This window comes from Leptodactylus fuscus, chromosome 8 (assembly GCF_031893055.1).
Source record: "Leptodactylus fuscus isolate aLepFus1 chromosome 8, aLepFus1.hap2, whole genome shotgun sequence".
In the NCBI taxonomy this organism is placed as follows: Eukaryota; Metazoa; Chordata; class Amphibia; order Anura; family Leptodactylidae; genus Leptodactylus; species Leptodactylus fuscus.
In genome coordinates this window covers 59,593,082-59,611,157 of record NC_134272.1, presented here as the reverse complement: position 1 = coordinate 59,611,157, position 18,076 = coordinate 59,593,082, and the positions used below count along the sequence as shown (strand labels likewise).

The following is an 18,076-nucleotide window of genomic DNA, read 5'->3' as shown; positions in this document are numbered from 1 at the left end:
CAAATACCCTCATTTCTTGCTACTGCCATATAGTGCCAGTTTCTGACTGGGAATTCAAAGAATATATTGGGGTTACGTGCACCCACAATTTTTACTACTGGTATACAGTGCCATTGTCTGACTGGGAATTCAAAGAATATATTGGGGTTATAAATACCCTCATTTCTTGCTACTGCCATATAGTGCCAGTTTCTGACTGGTAATTCAAAGAATATATTGGGGTTACGTGCACCCACAATTTTTACTACTGGTATACAGTGCCAATTTCTAACTAGGAATTCAAAATGCGCAAGGCTCCCGGAAAGGGACGTGGACGAGGCCGTGGGCGAGGTCGGGGGAATGGTTCTGGGGAGCAAGGTAGCAGTGAAGCCACAGGGCGTCCCGTGCCTACTCCTGTGGGGCAGCAAGCATTGCGCCACTCCACAGTGCCAGGGTTGCTTGCCACATTAACTAAACTGCAGGGTACAAACCTTAGTAGGCCCGAGAACCAGGAACAGGTCTTGCAATGGCTGTCAGAGAACGCTTACAGCACATTGTCCAGCAGCCAGTCAGACTCTGCCTCCTCTCCTCCTATTACCCAACAGTCTTGTCTTCCTTCCTCCCAAAATTCCGAAGCTTTACAGAACAATAACCCAAACTGTCCCTGCTCCCCAGAGCTGTTCTCCGCTCCTTTCATTGTCCCTCAACCTGCCTCTCCACGTCACGATTCCACGAACCTAACAGAGGAGCATCTGTGTCCAGATGCTCAAACACTAGAGTCTCCTCCATCTCCGTTCGATTTGGTGGTGGATGACCAGCAACCCACCCTCATCGACGATGATGTGACGCAGTTGCCGTCAGGGCATCCAGTTGACCGGCGCATTGTGCGGGAGGAGGAGATGAGACAGGAGTTGGAAGAGGAAGTGGTGGATGATGAGGACACTGACCCGACCTGGACAGGGGGGATGTCAAGCGGGGAAAGTAGTGTGGATGTTGAGGCAGGTGCAGCACCAAAAAGGGTAGCTAGAGGCAGAGGCAGAGGTCAGCAGCTTAGGCGAAGCCAGGCCACACCCGGAATCTCCCAAGATGTTCCAGTTCGTACCCAGCCCCGAAAAACTCCCACCTCGAGGGCACGTTTCTCGAAGGTGTGGAGTTTTTTCAAGGAATGCGCCGAGGACAGATATAGTGTTGTCTGCACAATTTGCCTCTCGAAATTGATTAGGGGCTCTGAGAAGAGCAACCTGTCCACCACTTCAATGCGCCGTCATTTGGAATCCAAGCACTGGAATCAGTGGCAGGCAGCAACGGCAGGACAAAGGCCGCCTGCCGTTCACGCCACTGCCACTGCCTCTGCCTCTGCCTCTGCCACTGCCACTGCTGACTGTGCTGGCGATGCACTCCAGAGGACGAGCCAGGACACCACTTCATCTGCCTCCGCCACTTTGTTGACTTCTACCTCATCCTCCCCTGGTCCTGTCTTATCTCCTTCTCCTGCACCATCAAAGGCACCATCAGGCGTTTCTTTACAACAACCCACCATCTCTCAGACATTGGAGCGGCGGCAGAAATACACTGCTAACCACCCACACGCGCAAGCCTTGAACGCCAACATCGCTAAACTGCTGGCCCAGGAGATGTTGGCGTTCCGGCTTGTTGAAACTCCCGCCTTCCTGGACCTGATGGCAACTGCGGCACCTCGCTATGCCGTCCCTAGCCGTCACTACTTCTCCCGGTGTGCCGTCCCCGCCTTGCACCAGCACGTGTCACTCAACATCAGGCGGGCCCTTAGTTCCGCGCTTTGCACAAAGGTCCACTTGACCACCGACGCGTGGACAAGTGCATGCGGACAGGGACGCTACATTTCACTGACGGCACACTGGGTGAATGTAGTTGAGGCTGGGACTGCTTCCCAAACTGGCCCGGTGTACCTCGTCTCCCCGCCTAACATTCCTGGCAGGGACACGAGAAGAACACCCCCCTCCTCCTCCTCCTCTACCGCCTCCTCCTCCGCCACCGCCTCCTCCTCCGCCACCGCCTCCTCCTCCGCTGTTAGATTGACCCCAGCTACGAGTTGGAAACGTTGCAGCACTGGCGTTGGTAGACGTCAGCAGGCTGTGCTGAAGCTGATCAGCTTGGGGGACAGACAGCACACTGCCTCCGAGGTGAGGGATGCCCTCCTCGATGAGACGGCAATATGGTTTGAGCCGCTGCACCTGGGCCCAGGCATGGTCGTTTGTGATAACGGCCGGAACCTGGTAGCAGCTCTGGAGCTTGCCGGACTCCAACATGTTCCATGCCTGGCCCACGTCTTCAACCTAGTGGTGCAACGTTTCCTAAAGAGCTACCCCAATGTTCCAGAGCTACTGGTGAAAGTGCGGCGCATGTGCGCCCACTTTCGCAAGTCGACAGTAGCCGCTGCTAGCTTAAAATCTCTCCAGCAACGCCTGCATGTGCCACAACACCGGCTTTTGTGTGACGTCCCCACACGCTGGAACTCAACGTTTCAGATGTTGAATAGAGTGGTTGAGCAGCAGAGACCTTTGATGGAATACCAGCTACAAAACCCTAGGGTGCCACAAAGTCAGCTGCCTCAGTTTCACATCCATGAGTGGCCATGGATGAGAGACCTTTGTGACATCCTACGGGTCTTTGAGGAGTCCACAAGGAGGGTGAGCTCTGAGGATGCGATGGTGAGCCTTACAATCCCGCTCTTGTGTGTTCTGAGAGAATCCCTGATTGACATCAGGGATAACTCAGATCACACAGAGGAGTTAGGGATAGCATCCGATCCGTCACAGCTGGAGAGTAGGTCCACACATCTGTCCGCTTCACTGCGTTTAATGGAGGAGGAGGAGGAGGAGGAAGAAGAGTTGTCCGATGATGTGATGGTGATACAGGAGGCTTCCGGGCAACTTCGAATCGTCCCATTGTTGCAGCGCGGATGGGTAGACATGGAGGATGAGGAGGAAATGGAGATTGAACTTTCCGGTGGGGCCAGAGGAGTCATGCCAACTAACACTGTGGCAGACATGGCTGAGTTCATGTTGGGGTGCTTTACAACCGACAAGCGTATTGTCAAAATCATGGAGGACAACCAGTACTGGATCTTTGCTATCCTTGACCCCCGGTATAAAAACAACATCTCGTCTTTTATTCCGGTAGAGGGGAGGGCCAATCGCATCAATGCTTGCCACAGGCAATTGGTGCAGAATATGATGGAGATGTTTCCAGCATGTGACGTTGGCGGCAGGGAGGGCAGTTCCTCCAGTAGGCAACCAAGTTCTCACCGGTCCACACAAACGAGGGGCACACTGTCTAAGGTCTGGGACACCTTGATGGCACCCCCTCGCCAAAGTGCCGCCACGGAGGGTCCTAGTGTCACCAGGCGTGAGAAGTATAGGCGCATGTTGCGGGAATACCTTTCCGACCACAGCCCTGTCCTCTCCGACCCCTCTGCGCCCTACACGTATTGGGTGTCGAAGTTGGACCTGTGGCTTGAACTTGCCCTATATGCCTTGGAGGTGCTGTCCTGTCCTGCCGCCAGCGTCCTATCTGAGAGGGTGTTCAGTGCAGCCGGTGGCATCATCACTGACAAGCGCACCCGTCTGTCAGCTGAGAGTGCCGACCGGCTCACTTTGATAAAAATGAACCACCACTGGATAGAGCCTTCATTTTTGTGCCCACCTGTGTAAAGCACCCCAACATGAAACTCCATGTCTGTACTCAACCTCTCCAATTCCTCCGCATCCTCATACTCATCCACCATAAGCGTTGCACAATTCTGCTAATACTAGGCTTCCTCCAACATGATTTCCCCCAACTCTGCTGGTTAGAGGCTCCCTCCACCCTGATTTCCACCAACTCTGCTGGTTAGAGGCTCCCTCCACCCTGCTTTCCCACAACTCTGCTGGTTAGAGGCTCCTTCCACCATGAATTTGCCAAAACTGGGCTGTTTAGAGGCTCCCTCCACCATGAATTGGTCCAAACTGGGCTGGTTAGAGGCTCCCTCCACCATTAATTGGTCCAAACTGGGCTGGTTAGAGGCTCCCTCCACCATGAATTTGCCCAAACTGGGCTGTTTAGAGGCTCCCTCCACCATGAATTTGCCCAAACTGGGCTGTTTAGAGGCTCCCTCCACCATGAATTGGTCCAAACTGGGTTTTTTAGAGGCTCCCTCCACCATGAATTGGTCCAAACTGGGCTGGTTAGAGGCTCCCTCCACCATGAATTGATCCAAACTGGGGTGGTTAGAGGCTCCCTCCACCATGAATTTGCCCAAACTGGGCTGTTTAGAGGCTCCCTCCACCATGAATTTGCCCAAACTGGGCTGGTTAGAGGCTCCCTCCACCATGAATTGGTCCAAACTGGGGTTTTTAGAGGCTCCCTCCACCATGAATTGGTCCAAACTTGGCTGTTTAGAGGCTCCCTCCACCATTAATTGGTCCAAACTGGGCTGGTTAGAGGCTCCCTCCACCATGAATTGGTCCAAACTGGGTTTTTTAGAGGCTCCCTCCACCATGAATTTGCCCAAACTGGGCTGTTTAGAGGCTCCCTCCACCATGAATTGGTCCAAACTGGGGTGGTTAGAGGCTCCCTCCACCATTAATTGGTCCAAACTGGGCTGGTTAGAGGCTCCCTCCACCATTAATTGGTCCAAACTGGGCTGGTTAGAGGCTCCCTCCACCATGAATTTGCCCAAACTGGGCTGGTTAGAGGCTCCCTCCACCATGAATTGGTCCAAACTGGGTTTTTTAGAGGCTCCCTCCACCATGAATTTGCCCAAACTGGGCTGGTTAGAGGCTCCCTCCACCATGAATTGGTCCAAACTGGGGTTTTTAGAGGCTCCCTCCACCATGAATTTGCCCAAACTGGGCTGTTTAGAGGCTCCCTCCACCATGAATTGGTCCAAACTGGGTTTTTTAGAGGCTCCCTCCACCATGAATTGGTCCAAACTGGGCTGGTTAGAGGCTCCCTCCACCATGAATTGGTCCAAACTGGGGTGGTTAGAGGCTCCCTCCACCATTAATTGGTCCAAACTGGGCTGGTTAGAGGCTCCCTCCACCATTAATTGGTCCAAACTGGGCTGGTTAGAGGCTCCCTCCACCATGAATTTGCCCAAACTGGGCTGTTTAGAGGCTCCCTCCACCATGAATTTGCCCAAACTGGGCTGGTTAGAGGCTCCCTCCACCATGAATTGGTCCAAACTGGGGTTTTTAGAGGCTCCCTCCACCATGAATTGGTCCAAACTTGGCTGTTTAGAGGCTCCCTCCACCATTAATTGGTCCAAACTGGGCTGGTTAGAGGCTCCCTCCACCATGAATTGGTCCAAACTGGGTTTTTTAGAGGCTCCCTCCACCATGAATTTGCCCAAACTGGGCTGTTTAGAGGCTCCCTCCACCATGAATTGGTCCAAACTGGGGTGGTTAGAGGCTCCCTCCACCATTAATTGGTCCAAACTGGGCTGGTTAGAGGCTCCCTCCACCATTAATTGGTCCAAACTGGGCTGGTTAGAGGCTCCCTCCACCATGAATTTGCCCAAACTGGGCTGGTTAGAGGCTCCCTCCACCATGAATTGGTCCAAACTGGGTTTTTTAGAGGCTCCCTCCACCATGAATTTGCCCAAACTGGGCTGGTTAGAGGCTCCCTCCACCATGAATTGGTCCAAACTGGGGTTTTTAGAGGCTCCCTCCACCATGAATTGGTCCAAACTTGGCTGTTTAGAGGCTCCCTCCACCATGAATTGGTCCAAACTGGGGTGGTTAGAGGCTCCCTCCACCATTATTTGGTCCAAACTGGGCTGGTTAGAGGCTCCCTCCACCATTAATTGGTCCAAACTGGGCTGGTTAGAGGCTCCCTCCACCATTAATTGGTCCAAACTGGGCTGGTTAGAGGCTCCCTCCACCATTAATTGGTCCAAACTGGGCTGGTTAGAGGCTCCCTCCACCATGAATTTGCCCAAACTGGGCTGGTTAGAGGCTCCCTCCACCATGAATTGGTCCAAACTGGGGTTTTTAGAGGCTCCCTCCACCATGAATTTGCCCAAACTGGGGTGTTTAGAGGCTCCCTCCACCATGAATTTGCCCAAACTCTGCTGGTTAGAGGCTCAATCCACCCTGATTTTCAAAACAAATGTTGGTGCCAACCTCAACTTACTACAAGGGCCAAATTCACTGCTGGTGACAAGCTCTCCTCACTGCAAGTGCCAAATACACATGTTTCAAGGTGTTTTCCTACTGTCAGAGAGGTGGTATTGAGTGTGTAAAGTGTGTAGTTGTTAGGCTGTGATGTTGGGGTAATAGAGGGTCTTTGGTGTGTTAGATGCCCCCAGACATGCTTCCCCTGCTGTCCCAGTGTCATTCCAGAGGTGTTGGCATCATTTCCTGGGGTGTCATAGTGGACTTGGTGACCCTCCAGACACGGATTTGGGTTTCCCCCTTAACGAGTATCTGTTCCCCATAGACTATAATGGGGTTCGAAACCCGTTCGAACACACGAACATTGAGCGGCTGTTCGAATCGAATTTCGAACCTCGAACATTTTAGTGTTCGCTCATCTCTAATGATATGCTGTATTCATATCCCCTATTGCCAGTTGCATAACTAGGAATGGCGGGGCCCCGTGGTGAACTTTTGACATGGGCCCCCCTTCCCCCCGACTGACGCCGACGACCTCAACCGACCCCCTCCTACGCATTCCTGCATGTTCTATTATCCCCCATAGTGGCCCATTCACACAGTATTATCCCCCATAGTGGCCCCTGCACACAGTATTATCCCCCATAGTGGCCCCTGCACACAGTATTATCCCCCATAGTGGCCCCTGCACACAGTATTATCCCCCATAGTGGCCCCTGCACAAAGTATTATCCCCCGTAGTAGCCCCTGCACACAGTATTATCCCCCATAGTGGCCCCTGCACACAGTATTATCCCCAATAGTGGCCCCTGCACACAGTATTATCCCCAATAGTGGCCCCTGCACACAGTATTATCCCCAATAGTGGCTCCTGCACACAGTATTATGTCCCACTGTGAACACCCATAAACAATTATAATCGGAGGCCCGGGGGAATAAAAACATAAAAAACTACTGTTTCTTACCTGTCCCCCCGGCTCCTACGCTGTCGGCCTCCACTGCCGTCCTTCTTCAATGACGTCTGACGTCACATGACCCGGGACACAGGCCGGGTTCATGTGACGTCACAGACGTCAGAAAGGACGTCAGGAAGGAGGCCTGGCAGGATCGTGGAGAGGTAAGTAACAGTGTTTTTTATGTTTCTTACCTCTCCCAGTCCGCCAATCATTATACTCAGGGGTCCGAAAAGGCCCCCGAGTATATTGATAGCAGCGGTAGCGGCTGTCACCGGGCCCCTAATGTCCCAGGCCCTGTGGCAGCTGCCTCTGCTGCTATGGTGGTAGTTACGCCACTGCCTATTGCAGATAGATTTGAGGGCCCAGTTCAGGGCTCCAGTCTGGCCACTGACAAAGATCTGTGACAGACCTGCCCCAGACATGTATTACAGATGATTGGCAGGTATGTCTTGTAAGTGTCATGCCTAGCAATACTGCCTGCAGCAATGACACCTAGAGCATTTACATACAAAAGTCAAAAAAAGAGCCATGTTTAATGCACATTGAGCTATTTACATGGCCATTTTTTTGACGCTTCATTTTAACGGACGATCAAAAGATAGAGCATGTCCTATGTTTTTCATGGGATCCTCTCGGAATCAAATTCATGAGGCATCCATGAGATCGGGTGCCCCAGTGATACAAAGCAGCAGCGAAAAACGGACCATGTTGTCCATTTGTCATGAATGTGTTTTTTTTTGTGAATATAGTCTTAATCACCAGAAACTTGTAAAGCTTGTCCCGATGTGATCACCTGATCGCTGATCCTTATTCTAGTTCTTAGCATCTGTTAATAGACGTTGCTCCACTGATTCAAGTACAGTTGAAATTTTCTCTCTAGCCCCATCATTCCTGAGCAACAAGCACAGTTAGTTTTGGTGCCTGATGTGCTAGTTAAGCTCTGTGATGTCAGCAGGGGGTGTGATTCAGAGCTCCAATCAGAGGCAGCCAGTGTCAGAGCTCAGTATCTTACCCCTTTCCTGACACTACCCTCCTACAGCACAGACACTAAATGACTTATCAGGCACCAAAACTAACGGCAATGATTGCTCAGGAATGGCGGGGGCTAGAGAAAAAATTCCAACTGTGCCAGAATCCGTAGAACAGCAACTATTAAATCATCTAAAGAGCTGGACTTGTTGAAGGTGGTGAAAGGTCCTCTTTAAAGGGGTTGTCTTAAGAGACAATGTCTCTCTCTCTCTCTCCTGACAACATATGGGTTTGCATGTGACTACCTTGGATGAATAGTGCTGATTTTTTTGTTTTTACTGATTGAGAAGATACAGTAATACTCAGCAGATCTGAATGTAAGCCGTTGGTTACAATTTTTTGACATATTTGCATAATGTCAAATAAATTCTATATTTACAGTAAATTTCATTGTATTCTTTTTACTTTCAATCATCCAAAATAATCTTTTTTTTAAAGGCTAAAATTGTCCATGTAAGGCTTGATGGATGCAGCGTTTCTCCACCTGAAGGATTTCTGATCCGGAAAGGTCCTGGCAACTGTCACTTTGATTTTGCTCAAGAGATTCTTTTTGTTGACTATGTTACAGAACATCTTACTGATAAACAATCAAGGTAACTTTCTGAAATGTCTCTCCTGCAATTTGTATTCATATGGCGGTGACTGCAAAATAGTTCAACTTTATTTCTATAGGCTGTATATTTTATTATTAAAGGGAACGGATCATCATTTTTATTCCGTTAGAGAAATATTTTACTTTTTCTAATCCGTTTTTATTTTCAGGTTCTAAATGTTTTATTCTATTGTCTATACAGTAGGGCTGCCATCACAGCATTTAGTGATATGCTTTACAGCATTGGCTATTGGCAGCAATAAAATAAACCAATTAATTGAGGTCTATGGATTCATTTTCTAGACAGGTTCTGTGTAGGGAGGAGGAATATATAAGCTGTTATATCATCTAGTGTCAATAGCAGTGATGGACAAGTGGTGTTATCTTCTATTGTAACCCGTGTAAATGTGGCGACTGTTGCAAAGAAAACCTTTACTGAATTGGCAAATATCAGTCTATTATTAGGAATATTGGCCAGAGTTAAAATTGTAGGGTTTAGCATTTTTAAAATAATAGATTGTGACATGGAAAATGTGAAAGAGAAACTCAAAAAATATGTTTAACCCTTAAAAGAAGCAGGGTAGTATGGATGTGTAGATATGGTAGCATGAATACTTTGCATCTTTTTTCATATTTTCTTTTTCTGGCTTCCAAAATTTTACAACTTTTTATTTATCTTTCTATATAGCTATGAGGGATTATTTTTTGCATGTTGTTCTTTCATTTGGCACCATTTTGGGGTAAATTAGAAGGTTTGGATTAGCTTTTATTTAATTGAGGGGGGTTTGTTGAAAAAATGTATAATTTAGTTATACGCTCAGAGTGATGTAATAGCACAGTACAGAACAGGAAGGGGTTAAACACCCCTATTATTATTATTATTATTATTACCCCTTATTAGGCTTATTATTACATTAATTAGATTACGGTATTTAGGTAATGTTTATTGGGAAGCCACAGATATATCATTTAAAAGGGTCTTGCCCTGAAATCATGACCTATACACAAGATTTAACTGCTAGAACCCCCCTTTTCGTAAGGACGTGGATGGGTGTGATAAGATGCACGTGTACATTGCCACTCCATTCATTCTCTGGTAGAGAGTTGGACATTGGAGAATGGATGGAGCAGCAATGTACACATCCATCTTGTAGACAGATAGGACCCATTCTCAGGATTGGTTGGGTTCCCAGTGGATAGACCCCCACTGACCACCAAGTTATGACCTATCCTGTGAATAGGTCACAACTTGATTTGGTGACACAACCACTTTAAGGCTTGGTTCACATCTGCACACCGGTTTCTGTTGGGGGATCCACTTGGTAAAAGCATTTACCTTAGAAAACCTGCGGACTACAATGGGGTCCACGTGGTTTCCGTTCAATTCCCGCCCCAAAAAGGGTGAAAAATGTGGAGAAAAAATTGCTGCTTGTGGAGGGGGGAACAGAATCCCCGTATGGAGACCGGGCGCAGATGTGAACCCAGGGTAAAGTTGTTTTTTCACTTAAAATTTTCCATGCAAATACTGTCTAGTAAACAAGATCTTTAATATTTAGCATTTGAATAAAAAAAGATTTAGCAGTAATTGGTTTGTGCCAAGCGGTTTACTAGATCATACGTTACTGTAGTAATTGTTCTTGTTTTCTGACAGCAATTTAAAATGCATGGAAACGGCGACCATGGACTATGAAGCTCCGCTGATGCCCTGTGGCTGTATCCTTTTATGCTGTCGTTTTCTTCTTTAAATGTAAATGAAAATACAACTGGATGCTTTCAAAAAGTTCAGGACGTTTTACACTAATAAGTAGTGGTTTCTTCCAGGGATGAAGAGCATCATAAATACAGTATTTTAGAAACTAGGGAGTAAAAGGATCTTGTGTGTTGCTTCTATTTTTAGTAGCAGGCTATAATTTTCTGTCCTGTCAAAAAGCATCAACCAGTTTTCTTGTTACAATGCTTGTCTACGGTAGCAGGGCGCAACTGTATAGGCATCCTCGTGCACTAAAGTGCAATGTGCTATGCATTCATTCTATTCCAGCATGATATTATTAATACCTTAGGTAACGTTCACTTATAATGGTATGAAATTGAAAGGTTGACACCTAGGCAAGGATGGGGAAAACTGGAGTGGGTGCAAGATTCAAGACGGACATTGCAATGGTCTTTACTCTGTAAACTGTTCTAATACATACATGACTTAAAACGTGCCTCCGGTTATAAACAAGTTTGCATGAATGAATAGCACAGTTGAATAGAAGAAACTTTGTCTTATATCTTCATAACCCCTCCAGACAAATTGCTATCAGTGTTTGAGCAAAGCACATTACAGTTCACCCCGAGCAGGAGATGCTTAGTGAAACTGCAGAGGAAGCCGTTGCTTTAAATGGCTCTAACAACATGGCAAGAGCTACGATCTTGGCTTTAAAATAAGACCAATATCATGTCTGCAGCCCATCTAGAGTTTGCAATATTACTGGTTAAAAGCAGAGCTTCATATTCTAACATATACCCACAGCTTTCTCTTCAACCAGTGTGCAGGAAAACATGTGGAGCTGGCAGTGTGCAGGGAGAGGAGAGTGATTTTTATTTATTTATTTTACTGACCTTGTCACTTCAGATGGCCCCAGAGGAGGGGGCACCATCCACTTATGACATTCCATCTGCATTATCAACCAAAGCATACTTACCATTTAATTCCTTACATACTGTGGTCAATGCTAACCACAACATCCAAGTCATTTTACAGAAAAAAAGTAAAAATAGTCTTTTCTTTCCCCCTTGTTAATGAAAAAAACAACTACACTATTGGCATCACCACATTCCTAAAAATATCTAATATTAAAATCAGTACATTGTTTATTCTACATGACAAATTCCATAAACCTTAAAAATCAGATACCAGAATTAATGTTTTCTGATCAGCTCAACTCCCAAAAAGTAGCAAAAACTGATCAAACAGTCTTACGTAAATGTATTATTCTCTCTCCTGGGTTATCTGAAGTGACAGGGACAGGAGAATCCTACTAATCCTATCTTATCCTATCCTATCCTTCCTACTAATACTATACTATAGATTGTAACCTCGATTAAAATATAGGCTACTTTTTATCCCGGTAAATGACATGGTTTCATGACAGTTATGAATATAGGTTCACATACTATATTACACAACACTTAGCAGCAGCCTTATCTCAGCCAGGGCTATCTCACTGTGTAAACACACGCTAACCCTCAGTGTGGAGACATCTTTGCATATTATGTGATTTGCTCCAGTACAGACAAACATGGGCAAACACTTTTCATCCAAATTGACAGTTTGCCAATTTTTACATGCTTGGAAAAAGAGAATCTAATTTGTCGCAAACAACGACAGCTATGAAGGTAGCCAGAAGTCACAGAGTTCTCCTCGAGCGCAGCTGAGTGGGATCACTGACACCAACAACACGCTCATTATATAGCATTGCAGCGAGCTGCTGAGATGCCGGAACAATTACAGGCACGGTGCGAGGAAGAACTTCAGTGCCAGGGCAACTTGAGAGCTGCCAAAATGCTGGAGCAGGCGGATCATCAACGCCCACAACACGCTGATTACATGGCGTCCCAGCAAGTTGCTGAGATGCTGCAACAATCACGGGCACAGCGTGAAGAACGAGTTCAGCGGCAGGCCAGCTTGACAGCTATTGAAACGCTGGAGCTGGTGGATCATCAACACCAACAACACGCTCATTATATGGCGTCCCAGCGAGCTGCTGAGATGCCGGAACAATCACAGGCACGGTGTTAAGTTCAGCAGCAGGACAGCTTAAGTGCTGCCAAAATGCCGGAACAGGCAAACCATCAACTGCAGCAATTTGCTGAATACGCTCATTATATGGCGTCCCAACGAGTTACTGAGATGCCGGAACAATCACGGGCACAGTGCGAGGAACAACTTCAGTGCCAGTCCAACTTGAGAGTGGCCGAAACACCAGAGCAGGAGGATCATCAACTAACAACAACACGCTCATTATATGGCATCCCAGTGAGCTGCTGACATGCCAGAACAATCACAGGAACAGTGCAAGAAACAAGTTCAGCAGCAGGACAGCTTGAGAGCTGCTGAAACGCAGGAACACGCAAACCATCGACGGCAGCAATTGGCTAAGTTTAGATGGATCATACATGCCAACAACCCCCAGACAATGTCGCGGGCTAGTAATACATATAAATAAGACTGTTTCATTCGTTTTTACAACTTTTTGAGAGGTGAGCTATCAGAAAACATTAATTCTGGCATCTGAATTTTAAAGTTTATAGCATTTATCATGTAGAATAAATAATGTACTGATATTAATATTAGAGATTTTTATGAATGGGTGATGCAAGCAGCACTTTTCTCCCCGCATGATTTGCGCAGACAGCGTGCGGAAAAAATATTGACCCCATTATAGTCTATGGGGTCCATGTGCTTTCTTAGCTAACTGCTTTTTAATGCGTTCGGTATTCCATTCAGGGGGTCCCGAAGCGGAATTCCCGGATGGAATACTAAACACAGAAGTGAACCACTGGCCTTAACTCTCAAAAAGTAATAAAACTGGTCAAAAAAATCTTGTGTACCCACAAAATACAAGGTCTCATAAAGCTAGATTGAAGTAAAATTTAAAAGGTTCTGAAAGACGAAATTCCAGGGATACAATGTTATGGTTTGAGGCTAGAATACGTTAGATCACTAAAGTGAAAATGTACATAAGGCACCGGAGTTATATGACATCAATATTTATTTGAGCCTCAACTTCAAAACCTGCTATAAAAAGTGACATTTTTGGGAGGGTTTTGCAATTTTAATGCCACTGTTAGGGGGTTAAAGAAATATGTTTCTATCTCCATTTTCCTGGCTGAACTACTTTATACATTCAAGTCTATGAAGTGGGAAAGTGAAGGAGGAGGAAGCAGCTTGAAAGGAGACACAAATAATTGCTGCTGCTGCTACACTCTGCTACTCTGTGTGTAAGAGAGCTCTTTTGACAATACAATATCTTCTAGATAAGACTCGACCACAGCACAGAATGAGGGAATACAAGAATTGACAGCCTTCCCCCTACCCCTCTATTGCGTTCTCTATGTTAGCTTGTTATGGATATTGAATATTATGCAACCAAACAGTCTGGTTGAAGGTAAGGAGAAGGAGAGCAACCTAGTAAGTGGAAAAGTATGTCGACTTCTGTAATAGCGTATACTACAAGGTGTCTTATATTCACCTGCACTGGAATTGAAGCAGGATTTGTGTGTTCAAAAAAAAAAACTTGGCTGCGGTCCCTAAGTATCATGTGACCTGCGAACTAACTGAGCTGAACTACTCGGGAATGAACTAAAACCAAATTCTGATTACTAAACAAAACGTATGAATGGAATAGCCTTTCTAAAGGCTATGCAAATATATGCTTAGTTAAAAATTAGAGATGAGCGAACAGTAAAATGTACGAGGTTCGATATTCGTTTCGAGTAGCCCCTCAATATTCGACTACTTGAATCGAATATCGAACCCTATTATAGTCTATGGGGGGAAAATGCTCGTTTTGGGGGTAGGCAACATTCAATCAAATTATACTTACCAAGTCCACAAGTGAGGGTCGGGCTGGATCCTCCGTGCAGTCTTCTCCTTGCAGCGTCCCCGCGGCGTCTTCCGGCTCTTCATTCACTCTGCCAGGCATCGGGCCTGGGCAGAGCCGACTGCGCATGTCTGCACTACAAGCGTACATGTGCAGTCGGCTCTGCCCAGGCCCGATGCCTGGCAGAGTGAATGAAGAGCCGGAAGACGCCGCGGAAAAGCTGCACGGAGAAGACTTCTAAAGGTAGGAGAAGAACCAGCGTTGATTGGACGACTGTATAGCATTCGGCCAATCAATGCTGGTTCTGCATCAAACTTTTTCATTCGAATAGCGAGTGGTACTCGATCAAGTACGAGTATTTTGAATACCGTAGTATTCGATCGAATACCCACTCGATCGAGTACTACTCGCTCATCTCTATTAAAAATCACTAGAGCCAATGATAGAATGCCTTTAATGCCCCTTACTCTCATCCTAAGGGGGGCGACAGCAACAGACATTCATAACAGTAGTGTGAACATTTCCTAACTAGTTCACTTTATGGTGTGACCCAGGTAATCTGTTCCTACAAGCTCTACATTTTTAGTTGTTTTTTTCCTTAAAACCCTGTTCAGTTATCTTCCAGTTTCAGCTCCTCACCAGCTGGGGTGATCCCTATTACATTGGGCTGAATGGCCTTGAGCTGTACAGTGACCATGGAGAGAAAATCGAGCTGATGGAGAACAGTATCCTTTTGTGTTCATTTTGCTTTTCATTGCAGTGAACAAACACAATGTGGAACGTGGTTAGGTCGATCGTGTTTGATTTAAAAGGTGTGAACTTCCTTTTTTATGTGTGATGAATAGAGGTTTTAATTTTATACTACGCACATTGATTTTTTTTCATGTAATAATGCTGAAATGACTTAAATGCACAATAATGTTTAGTGCTAAAGGAACACAAAACATCCATTTTAGAATGAATCCGTGCAATCCTTGTATCTGATGGACAACATGTACCTTGGTCAGTGCTAAGTTTTTGCCTCTGAGAGAAAGCCACAGACATAACAATAATCAATTAACTATTCCTAATTATTAAGGCCATTTGCAGACTTCATTGTTTAGTCCATTGATCTGATCCATAGTCGGATCAGAGCCTAGCAACAGACTGAAATGATGCGTCTTTCATTTGCATCATTCAGTTTAATGATAAAACTGAAGCTTTGTGCCGTCTTGTTTTTTTATTGTTCTAGATAACGCACTACATGGAAAACTTTTATACTCCACTTGAAATATAAACACTTATTATTTATTTACTTCTCTGACACTAGTTTCACACTAGTGTTGAATCTCCGTTCTCAGCTTTCCGTCTTCTGCATGCAGAAGACGGAAACCTGTCAGACCGGGTCCGGCCATGAGCGGCGGTGAGCGTTTTATGCTCTCCGCCGCGAAACCGGTTTTTTAAAATCGGACACGGAGTACTGCATGTCCGACTCTGTGTCCAATTTAAAAAAAAACGGTTTCGCAGCGGAGAGCATAAAACGCTCACCTCCGCTCAGTATGTATACTCCTTAAATAATTCTCTGAGGCCCCAAAGTCGGGATCTGAACCTCTGCAAGATTACAGGGGTCTGATGCCTTACATGGAAGACAGGGCAAAGCAAAATCACATTCACACAATCATTCCACCCCCATCCCAAAAGGTTTACTCAATGATAAAAAAACAAATAAAAATAAAAAGCTAACACAAATATTGCGTATTGCCATATCTGCAAGGACCCAATCAATACACCTGCAATGCTATTTTATCTGCATGGTGAATGGCGTAAAAAAAAATTGCAGTCTTTTTGTATATTAGCCGCTGAAAAAAACATTTGAAAAGGCGATCAAAAACTGTTATGTTCCCTAAAATAGCTTCAATAAAAATTTCAGGTCTTCCCACAAAAAATAAGCCCCTGAATTCCACAAACAAAAAAAATAGTTTTAGGTCTTGGGGGGAAAAAAATTATTACAAAAAAATTTGCAAAAAAAGTAAAACTTGACAATAGTAAAAAATGTAAAAAACAAGAAAACTTGATAATCTTCAGTAGTTGATACCTTTTTAATGGCTAACTCATAATGATGACAAAAGGCTAACGTTTCAGAGCGCTTGGCTCCTTTGTCAAAGTAAATTTAAAAACATTTCTGAAGGAGCATATTTATATACAGAGCAGGCACAAAGGGTGTTAGAATTCAGGAGGAGGGGGGGGGGTTGTTAGTAATTGGTAGAGACAATGTAAACACTTACAGGTCCTTATCAGTTCACACGTTACTGTAAAAAGACATGAAACCCTGTGATGCATTAAGTCCACACTCTAGTGTCTGAAGCAGGGTCATGAATTTGCACTCATGTATACGTCGTTCTCTCTTTGATCTGAAATTCCCTCTCAAAATCAAAATCTTCATGTGATCGGTGATGTTGTGGTCCCCACTGCAAAAATGCTTTGACACGGGAAGGTCAATTCTTTGTTCTTTAATTGTATGGCGATGTGAGTTCATACGCGTTCTAAGCTGCTGTCCGGTCTCTCCAACATACAGATTATCAGTGGAACATTTGGTACACATAATTAAATACACTACATTGGGTGTGTTACAGGTGAACGTACCTGGAATTTTATATTCCTTGTTCGAGTTTGGTATCTCTATCCTGTCAGTGGTCAGTATGTGGGGGCAGGTTTTGCACCTCTTATTTCCACATGGAAATGTTCCTGTGTTAGTTGGGGGTGATTGCCATACAATTAAAGAACAAAGAATTGACCTTCCCGTGTCAAAGCATTTTTGCAGTGGGGACCACAACATCACCGATCACATGAAGATTTTGATTTTGAGAGGGAATTTCAGATCAAAGAGAGAACGACGTATACATGAGTGCAAATTCATGACCCTGCTTCAGACACTAGAGTGTGGACTTAATGCATCACAGGGTTTCATGTCTTTTTACAGTAACGTGTGAACTGATAAGGACCTGTAAGTGTTTACATTGTCTCTACCAATTACTAACAACCCCCCCCTTCCTCCTGAATTCTAACACCCTTTGTGCCTGCTCTGTATATAAATATGCTCCTTCAGAAATGTTTTAAAATTTACTTTGTCAAAGGAGCCAAGCGCTCCAAAACGTTAGCCTTTTGTCATCATTATGAGTTAGCCATTAAAAAGGTATCAACTACTGAAGATTATCAAGTTTTCTTGTTTTTTTATATTTCCAACCCACTGGCTAACACGGTACAACAACGAACATTTTCCTTATAGTAAAAAATTACAATTTAATTATATCGACCCAGAATACATTTATCAGGCTATCTAAGCCATACATTGAATGATGTCAGATTTATAGCTTAAAAAGGCAATGTCAAAATTGCTGTTCTTTTCTATTCCTTTCCAGAAAGAGTTAATAAAAGTTAATCAATGATGTATATTGATTAATCAATGAGGTTCCACAAAAAAAAACAAAACATTTTGTTATGTAATTGCTAGGACAGCAATTCCCCAGTAGCTACTGGAAACCCTGGGGAGGGGCACAAGAAACAGTGAGCCCTAAGCTGAAGCCTCCCACTGTCCCTTCCTATTGCCAGGTCCTATCCTACGTAATAGGCGGCAACTCGAAGACGGTCCCTTCCTGTATATGTGATACACAAAACGCAGACAAGACAAACAACAACAACAAAGGGAGCTCAGCTAACCAAGGGTCAGGAAACAGTCGAGCGATGCAGTGCCAAATCGGAGTCCAAAGAATAGTCAGTAGGGAAAGCCATAGGTCAAGCATCAGAATACAAGTAATAACA

At 45.3% G+C, this 18,076-nt stretch overlaps 1 protein-coding gene across 2 annotated transcripts in view; it reads left to right on the top strand.

Annotated features, from left to right (window-relative positions):
• The window catches only part of KATNIP (katanin interacting protein), a 132,998-nt gene that overhangs the window by 83,829 nt on the left and 31,093 nt on the right, over positions 1–18,076 (top strand). For both annotated transcript variants that reach the window (XM_075286009.1, XM_075286008.1), the window contains 3 exons: positions 8,537–8,691; positions 10,342–10,403; positions 14,893–15,003. In XM_075286009.1, the coding sequence (XP_075142110.1) occupies positions 8,537–8,691; positions 10,342–10,403; positions 14,893–15,003 (328 nt within the window). The remainder of the gene's footprint in view (positions 1–8,536; positions 8,692–10,341; positions 10,404–14,892; positions 15,004–18,076) is intronic.